At 40.1% G+C, this 10,167-nt stretch overlaps 1 protein-coding gene across 1 annotated transcript in view; it reads left to right on the forward strand.

The window, feature by feature from the left end:
• Nucleotides 1-7,215: 7,215 nt before the first annotated feature.
• Nucleotides 7,216-10,167, forward strand: part of LOC104952164 (filamin-A-interacting protein 1) — a 13,270-nt gene continuing 10,318 nt past the window's right edge. Inside the window, exons 1-3 of the mRNA XM_010778927.1 lie at nt 7,216-7,507; nt 7,882-8,055; nt 8,231-8,409. Of these exons, the coding sequence (XP_010777229.1) occupies nt 7,220-7,507; nt 7,882-8,055; nt 8,231-8,409 (641 nt within the window). The 5' untranslated portion in view covers nt 7,216-7,219. The remainder of the gene's footprint in view (nt 7,508-7,881; nt 8,056-8,230; nt 8,410-10,167) is intronic.

Consider the following 10,167-nt stretch of genomic DNA (forward strand, 5'->3'; position numbering starts at 1 on the left):
CAATTATCATACTGCTATTTCACACCTCTGATAGCGAGACAGCGTACTGTAACACCATGTCCTTTTTTCTCTACTTGTCTCACCTGCAATAAAGCATTTTATTGTTTTTATCATAGCTGATTGTCCTCTACAGTATGAACATTTTAAACAAAAGTCAAAAGAGCAAAGTCACAATGGCAACAGAAACTGTACAAAAGTTCAGCTACAAGTCTAAGATGGGTGGTGGTGGTGGTGGTGAAGACTTGGAATGGTGTGGTTAGCCTCATTTTAAATAACTATTCCAAGTGCGATGTGTTAACTAGCTGACCAGAACAGGCTAAATAGGGCTACATCCCGTGGCCTATAGAAACCACCGCAGGATAACAAACACACTACCCTACAGACTGCTTAACGTTGATGTGTTAGCAAACCTTTTCCTCTCAGAAAACACTTGCAAAACTTTATCATTGCATTGGAGTTGTATGACACCAGATGACGAGTTTACTTCCAACCATAGCCCTCCTCCTATGTTGTTTTCGTCCGCAGCACCTTCTGAGAAAAAATATCTTAATTGATTTATGATTCGTAAATTATAAAAGTAGGGTAGACATTATCCGGCTGAACAAAACGTGATCTGTCTCTTCAATTTGTGTGAACCACAGGCCTTGTTTCGAGCTATTTTTCAAAATCCTATGGAGAAATTGCATTGTTTTTTGTCGAAAGAACCGGAAGGAGTTTACTTCCGGGTTTTAGGACGCGTCACTGTGGCACTTTATGCCCTCAATCGATGACATGGTCAAAGGGGTAAATGTGTGTGAACCCTAGACTTTATATATAAAGGTGTGAACGTTAATCACTGATGAGCAGGTGGCATCTTGTATGGTAGCCTATACTGACTGTGTATGAGAAGGTCCTTGAATGGTTACAAACAGTGGTGTAATGGGCGTTGGACGCGGGGGTACACCGTACCCCCACTTATTTGAAGCATGATTTCTTTTTTTAATAGTCTAATACATCTAAAATCATTGCCAGTGTTATCAGTTGCAAGTGTGTGTTTGTTGTATTAATGACGAAAACATAATAGGCAGATTTCACAGTAATTATAATAAAAACGTAGCTCAAGCATCTATGCGACTTGATTTGAAGCGTGTGTGTGTGAGGGGCAGAACCGTGTGTGTAGGGTGACCAGGTGTCCCGCACTGTGCGGGACTGCACACACAGCATTTTTATTATTTGTCCCGCGTCCCACACATTGAGACTATGTCCCGCATTTGAGTGATAGTCGCGCGGAAAGGCCGGATCGGTTCGCTGACAGCCGGCACCGCCCTTTATTATTATATTGTCTAAACGGCATCATGTAAGTTGCGCTGACAGGCGACACAGAGGTCCTCCAAGGTCCCGTCCCCCCCGTTGACAGTTCACGAACGCGAGTGTCTCCCGTCCACCCACCACCCCGTCCACCCAGTAAAAAAATCCCCACTACACCACTGGTTACAAAGACTGGAAAAGCGCTATATAAATGCAATACATTTACAAATCCAAGATTCTAGCATGCTAGCATGCTAGCACAGCTCTACTTTGGCACAATAGCGCTTTGAGCTAATGCTAACGCCTTTAATAAAGGTGTGTCATCAGCATAACTTTGAGAAATATTTCTAGAACCTGCTCAGTAACTCTAATACTTTACTAGCCAGTATTCTATAGAAGTTGCAATGAATGTCATTGGCATGCCAACAAGCCCAATATTTATTTATTTTATAAAGGACCTTAAAAACTGCAGAAAAACTGATTTGATCTGGGACCACTAGCCAAGCAAAAAAGTAAATCTATGGTATTCTGATCTAGGCATCACGAAGAGACCTTAGACACATAGGCGACCCCATAACATTGCATCATATCTGACACTGCTTCATCCATATGTTGTCTTGCTGTTTCTATTCATAGAACAGCCAGAACTTGAACTCTTCCCTGATCTACACTCCTTGAAGCTGATACCCACTCATGCCATCAGTCTAGAAGAATCTGGTGCTTGATAATTTGGTAGCTGTTGCTCCGGACATTAACTCTTGGAAATAATTCACGTGTTATTTTTTCCCCATCATGTATATTACATTTATTCAGACAGATGGAGATAAGCCAAGTATTACAGCAGCTGCAGCCATCCATATTCTTGGATAAGTATGTTCTAATCTAGATAACAGTGGGTTAGGGTTAGGGTTGTGCATCAAAGTCTCCCACCAGCATCAATGTTCATAATGTATGACATGAAATTAGAGCATGTTTTAACTTGTAAAGATTTGCTTTCACATGAGTTCATAAAGGTTAGTCACATTGGATGTTTAACAAACTGACACCTGCACCACTTTTAAATATGATATATTTTCCAAGTGACTTATTCCGTAAACTACCGTTGCTGATTATATGAAGCACTTAATGTGAGTAATCAGATCTTGAATACCTGCATTCCTCTCAGTGTGTTCATCAGTGAAACCTTAACTGTTGAACTTACAGTAGAATCAAGTGAGCGGATCAGGTTAATGTGACATCAGGAAAATACTACAAGATGAAACCCACAACCTATGCTGACATTTTGCTCCAGTATTACGTGCCAACTTCAGAGTTACTGTCCCTACGAGGTATTAATAGAAGCCATCAGTACAAGACAAGCTGTAAATTGAGTTTTGTCCATAAAGGCTGTTTGACAGTTCAATTTTGTACTACAGGCGAAATGTTTCTGAAAAGAAGAATCTTAATGCAATGGTTTTATGTCTGAATGGCTGTTGCTATCTGAATAGAGAAAGTTTTGCATTCTTCTCTCCCTAAAGCGTCTTCATTTTCCTATAACATGGCTGTTATGTAATATCTGACCCCAGACGTCACTGGCCGCCTAGGCTGGAACGCGCTGTCAATTAAAATCCAAGAACAGGCTGCAGCTTTTTACCCTTGCAGGGAACTAGGCGCTTACAAAACTTTCAATATCAGATGGATTGACTTGTAGCTTTGAATCTCATCCACAGCTACAGTTTTGATTGAAATTCCCTATATCTTGGCGAGCTGGTGTGTTTCTCTTGTCAGGGCGGAAGAGCTACTTGAGCGTCCTGCATTTTATCAGTGTCCTCTGACAGAACAAGTTGCCAAACGCTCGCATGCAACAACAGAACAGAACAGTTCCCACTCCTTATTTAGTCACATTTGGTTTGCGGTGTGAATGTATCAAACTCACTGAACTCCTTTTTTATTTAGCATGTTTTTGCAATATATGTCCTCATCCCAAATCTCTGGCTTTTTCACCAAATGTCACTTCTCTCCTTCCCCAATTCTTCTTCCTATGTTTATGACACAGATAAACATAATTACATAATATATGTGTTACTGCTGTAGGGCTAGCTAGGGCTAATAGACCCTATCATGGTATCACTTTGCATTTCTGCTAATCGTGCCAATGTCCTTGCTAGTATTTAACAGCAATGTTACTGGAACATACACCCAATACCCATTTCATTTTTTATAAAGGACAACTGACAGTTTTTATTTGTTAATCTAGTTTTTATGAACCAATTAATAACTTGTGTTTACAACTTATTGATACAGTAAATGCCCATTAAAAAGCTATGAAAACCCAAAACTACAACTTCAAATGTCAAGTTTTGTTGACAAACCGTTAGAAACCAGTGAATATTGGCTATTTTCGCTTAAATAAACAACATTTTCTGACGTTTAATTGATTCTCAAAACTGTTGCTGATGCTGGTCTTGATTGATTGATTGACTAATCGGCAAATAGGTCACTTCCATAGGTGTTTGAAATTAAATTGCACTTATGAAATGCTTGGAGTAAATAGAATTGCGGACAAAAAGTCAGAAGTATTCATAAACTTGCTGACCACTGACAACATTATATAGTTAGCTTTGGAATGGAGGCATGTGTTCTATTTGGGCCTATAAATACTCATATATGTGACAGCTGGACTTGCACAAACCATGGGATAGATTTGGGATCCCGCTTTAAATTTAGGTTCAGGCCTTGACTGGAGCCTCGATGGGTATGAGGCGAGCATTTCATATTAGAAAGCATTTTGGAAATGGATTTCGGGCACTCAGTAACATTGTGCTGATGATTTAGATGCCATGAATGTTTGTGAGCATTGTGGTGGTTGGTGCTGAACTCAGAGTAAAAGCTTATTGTGGGCCAGCTCTTCTCTATTTTTCATAAAGACAACTGGGAATGTCAGACTGGAATGCAGGCCACGTGCCTTTGGAATTCCCATTTGTTTCTCTGGAGAATTCTCTACAATCAAGACGGCAGTGACCGGTCAAAGTGGATCAAACGATGAATACATTGTATTGATGACACAGGCTTGTCACCAATAGGCTTTAATGACAAACAGACAGACAGCATTTGCACTTTGGAGATTTTGTCTTGCAAAATGGATTTCCTTTTGAACAAACTACAAAATTGCAAATTAACAATGGTTAAAATAACAATGTGCATACAAAATGTGTTGCTTTGGAGGAGTGAACTAGAGACCCTCTTGGGATTAAATTAACGACACACCTACAAAGAGGGCTTTCAATTGGGGGGGGGCAAAGGAGTCTTGGTTGCAACACTGAGACAGTCTAAAAGTCAGTCCACAGACATGCCCGCAGACGACTAACTTTTTGTTAGTACATTATAACTCTTTCAGCGAGCACACAGACCCCCTGTAGTCGAGTGGCACCACAAATCAAGGCAAGCAGGAACAGTAGCTTCCAGACAGATTTTCCTGGCATCAGTCCAGAGATTAAAAATAAACCTTCATGTGCCTAACTCAGTGTCAACCATTTTGTCACCAGTACTTCTACCTGAGTAATTTACAGTAAAGCATATGTTTTTATGTTTCACCACCCAAGGGACCATGGAGCCATTGCTAATGCCCTCCACCACTGAGCTTTCCTCTGGTCATAACTCTCTTAACATTGTTTCTATGGTGGGATGAACGCTGTGAGACATGGCTCCATGATCATGATCCCATAGTTGAAACGAATAGTTATGGACAGGAAAGAATGCACTGAAATTAATCTCCGGTTAAGAACCAGCTCTCATTGGAGCCAATGTGAACTTAGTGAACTCCAAGAACTGAGATAAAGAGAGATCTTAACGTGGTGGAACTGAGATGCACTCTTACTTTTGATGTGCTTGGGTCTCTTTTCCAGGAAACAGAAGAGATTGGTTTCAAGCATCATTAGAAGTCACTGCAGGCTTAACGTCTCCAACAAATGTTGAATGTTTTACTTGATGTGAACCGAAACCTTTGATAGAATCACTTTCAGACCTCATGATATTGCATATATAAAGTCTAATTCCTCTTCTAAAAGTACACATTCAATTTTGTCATCTTGTATTATCCAAGCTAGACTAATTTAAATGCTCATCAGTTTTATCTGTGCAGTTATGTGTGTACATGTGTTGTACTAAGCTGTGCATTCACTGTCTTAGGTCTATTCTAAACCATGAATCCAATCTGTTGATTAAGATCGAATTCATGCGATTGCTGCAAACTTGCTCAGGATTTCTCAATGCATGATTCAGAGGTCAGGGTGCTATGACATCACCAGGGTTGTATGGTGGGGATTTTTGGGGCCGGGGGTGAAATCTGGTAGTAATTAAAAAGCTGTTGGTGTAAAGTTTGCTTTGTGCATTTGAAATCAAAATGCACAAAGGCTGTTTTTAAAGAGCTGAAACATACCCATGCACGCACGCACGCACACAAATAACCTTAAACAAATGTATAAGGCTTACATTATAGACTTTTATCCAGATGACCTACAGAGCATCTTTGAAACACATTTTGTATAACATGTATCCGTACATTTGTTAATCCATTTGAGCTAAAAGTGCTTGAAAAAGCTTAAAATATTTAGTTAAAAGTATACTGAACAAACTGCTAAAACAGTTTGCTAAAGGAAGCCTACTGGACAGACTGTTCAATTATGGTAGCTAAACAGATTACAATTATTTCCTAAAGGTAATAAAAAACAAAATGTAACTAGTAAGTTAAAAATATGTTTTAGGCAGTTAGAAATGGTAAGCTTGAAGCCGAAGATGAAAAGCTAAAAGGGTTAAATAAATGGTTGAAATAGTTACCTAAAACTAAGACTATAATCCCTTTAAGTAGTTAGCTTTTAGTCACACATAAATGGTTAAAATAGCTAGCCAAAAGTAATACATAGTTTAAATTGCTGGCTCAAATTAGCACAACAGACAGAAAAGGCTGTAATAGATAAAGCTTTAAACACAGCAAGTGATGGTAGTACGAATGCAAGCTTGACCAAAGCCACCTATCAAATGTATTTAAAAAATCTTCTTTTACAATATATATTAATGCTTTTAAATAATATCCACTTATAAACACATTTCAAATGAAAACATTTGTAACACTCAGACCTCCGACAACTTCCAATACCTCACGTTTAGTTTAAAGTGTTCTGTAATCCTGATAACAAATAGACCAACCAACAAACAAAACCAAAACCTACTTGATGAAAGTAAAAAGAACTTGACAAAGCTGTGAGATACATCATACAAAAAATGTTGGGAAACACTGAGGCGCACTGTAGGAGCCAACAAAACATATACTAACTTCTCAATGTTATTTTCCAAGCTCACTGTATGTTTAAGCAATCAAGCATGCTGTAGGCCACCCTCAACATGGCTTGTGTCGTTATAAATGATTCATGCGGTAAAACAAAATGTTGCCTGTCATCAAAGGATTTACTATCAGGGTCTGGATAAAATGTTCAACTCCGACTGCTATGTCAGCAGAAAAATGCACCCAGGAGTCCCCAAACATCAACACTCAGCATGAGATACACAAGCCTTACAAGAGAACAGGACGTGTCAGGAATGCACTCAACAACACACACACACACACACACACACACACACACACACACACACACACACACACACACACACACACACACACACACACACACACACACAAACACACTGTAGGGTAATTTGTGGGTATTTATTTAGGATTAGGAATGTCCTCCAGTTGTATCGAGAGTACAGTATATGGGTACAGTAGGTTTGTGTTTGTCAATCGAAGCTACATTTGTTGCAAGTGGGACAACAAAACATTAAAAGTACAGAATTCAAAGAAACATACCACCATAAATAGTGTCACAAAACACCCAAACAAGAATGGCACTATTTGCTCTAAACACAACATGTATTTTTCTCTTGGTACAGGTAGAAAATGAGGTCCAAAAGCAGTGGTGTGGAAAGCCCAGCCAATGGGGTGCTTGGGGTTCAACAGGGGGACCATGACTTCAGTCAAGAACAGGAAGTGGGTCTGCCTGTGAAGAGCCTGAAGACCAAAGTTCAGCAGAATGACAGTGATGATCATTTAGAGGTCGAGATGATCTCTGACAAAGACAAGCTACTGTTTGATTCCCCTGAAGCGGGAGAAAATAAAAAAAACATCATGGACTTGTCCAAAGAGGGTCTGATCAAACTGATGGGCATCATGGAAGGAGAGGTTCAGGTGGGTCGGCTTTTCTTTGTGAGATAGAAAACATGTCTAGGCACTGTGGATGAAAACAGGGTCAGTTTAAATGAAAAGAAACAAGCTTTATTGGAATGAGTTTGACTGACATTTTATGAACAATAGCTCTATCTTGTGGTAGAAAATGGCAGTGTAACATGCCAGAGAAAATTGAGGAATGTGCCATGAGTTTACCAAGAGACCTTTTGTGGGAAATCTGGATCCATTAAACAAATGATGGAATTGCAAACCATTTTAACATTTAATTAAATTACACTCACAATTGATGTCTCTACAGGTGTCCAAATGGTGTAAAACACTCCTCCTCAGGTCGCAACTTGTTGAATCCTTTGTTTACTGCTTTGTAATTTCAGGCGAGAGAAGATGTTATCAGCATGCTAAAGTCCAAACAGACTGTCCCAGAGGACCTTGCATCACGTTATGGATCTGCGGCCCCTGGTTCGGCCCTCCATGCCCTGCAGAGGGACAGCTCCATCACTGGCACTGAGCCGCACGATGACAGTGTCTACCAAAAGCCTATGGTTGAGGTAGGTTAGCTACTGCCAGTTATAGTGGTTTTATGTTGAAAATCATTTCAGTTTGACATTCCTGAACACCTTGCAGGAGGTTATTGTGATGTTGCAACACAAAATAAAATTCACTTTTTATGCATGGTTGGTCCTTGCCCTGTGTGTGTAATTGTGTTTATTTGCTCCTCCTCAGCTGGACCGTCTGCAGGAGAAGCACAAAGAGACGTACCGGAGGATGCTGGGTCAGTTGCTTCTAGCTGAGAAGTCCCACCGTCGCACTGTCCATGAGCTGGACACAGAGAAACGCAAACATGTAGACTACATGGACAAGAGCGACGACTTCACAAATCTTCTGGAGCAGGAAAGAGAAAGGTGAGGAGGTGGAGAGTAATGACGGAGCTAGAGGCATGAAATTGCATCTTCAAATTAAACCAAACATACTCATAAATAACAAAGACGTCAATATTACTAATTGTTATACTATATCAATTATTGTGTATGGAGATTTCAATTGGCAAAATAGAAGAAATAAATGATTGGTGAAAGGAATCCATTGCAGGTGGAAAGAGTGGCGAGAGAGAGAGAGAGAGAGAGAGAGAGAGAGAGAGAGAGAGGACATGAGTTATAAAGCCGACATGGTTTATAAAACCAGAGTGGAACATATAAAGTGGAAGAGGTGAGAGAATCCAAGGAGGAAGAGCAACAAGGGAATACATTGAGATCGGAGAATGTGTGAAAGATCACCTCATCTGCCAAGTGAATAACCAGAGAGGGAAGATGGGGGTAGATGGTTACTAAAGCGATAACCTTGCATACCTTTGTCTGACAGGGAGAGGTATGGAGTGTGTGGAAGAGAAGGGGGAGGAGGGGAAGAGGTCAGGCTCTTTGCTGTGGGAAAGAGGGAGGTCATGGGTAGAGAGGGGAGGAGACAGGGCCTCTGGGTGGAGGAACAGGAGGAAAAACAAGTGAAGGAATAAAGGGCTTTGACGAATCTCCCATGACATCATCTGTGAAATGAAGTCATTGCCGAGGTTACGATCTGGCTCATTGGTCAAGAGGAGACAAGAGATGAGAAGTTTGGGGGGGAAGAGAAAGAGGGACACTTCAACATCTGAGAGGGGATGGTTAAATCACGTGTATGTGGGGGGCCCCACATAGATCAAACAAGAGTGGTTGTGTGTTGATGTGCAATGAATGTGTATGAGAGAGGAGGCCCTAGTAATTAAAATAGTTACAGATGAAAGGATTTGATTGGCCGTTTTTTCTTTTCTAATTCCCATAAAACATCTCTGTCCATTCTCACACAATTACTTTGAGAGATGGGGATGCATTGGAGGAGCAACTGAATGTTGGATTCAGCATTTTAAAGATTTAGCATAGGAGACCTATAAATACACCCCTGTACTAAATCTAGCTACCGTTAACAGCGATTATCAAGATCACTTATAAATGATCAAAAACGAACTGGTTGGAAGATTTGATAACAAAGCCAAAAAGGCTAATGCAAAAACACACACTATAGCAAGATATATCATATTATATTAGCCTACTAGCCCTGCACCAGTTTTGGCATGACCCCTAAGAAACTTGAAAAACGTCCTTCTCTTAGTTGTTCATAGCGCTTTTGCTAGTGAAAAGACGTGCTGCAGTCCGAGCAGCATATCTAACTAAGATTCCAGCTAACTAAGTGACAGCAACTGTCATTAGCAGCAGTTAGCCTGAATTTAGCATGTGTAGACTAAAGCTTTTGGTCCTTCAGGAAACTCTTTAAATCACCAAGAGTCACTGTAGAGCAGTTGAAGGACATCAGAAGAAAATTAGAAAACGCTTACCTCATAAAATATAATCCAGTTTCACCAAAATCACCTCAATGTTGTTCAGGGTGATGAGTGGGTCTGACAGAAACTTAATATAGGCTATTCCCTTTTGCAAGTCAGTGGCATCAGAATTATTTTTAATTATTTTTAAAGCAAAATGGTTACATAAGGTTGTTTTAATTGTAAATGGTACATATGTAAGTTATTTGTTTTCTGTGCATATAGCAGGGGTCGGCAACCTTTTTGATATGAAGTGCCATTTCAAAAAAAAAAAGTTATCAGCGTGCCGACGATCGAGAATTATCTACGGGGG

The sequence above is a fragment of the Notothenia coriiceps genome, unplaced genomic scaffold, assembly GCF_000735185.1.
Source record: "Notothenia coriiceps isolate Sejong01 unplaced genomic scaffold, NC01 NC01_scaffold00019660, whole genome shotgun sequence".
Taxonomy (NCBI): domain Eukaryota; kingdom Metazoa; phylum Chordata; class Actinopteri; order Perciformes; family Nototheniidae; genus Notothenia; species Notothenia coriiceps.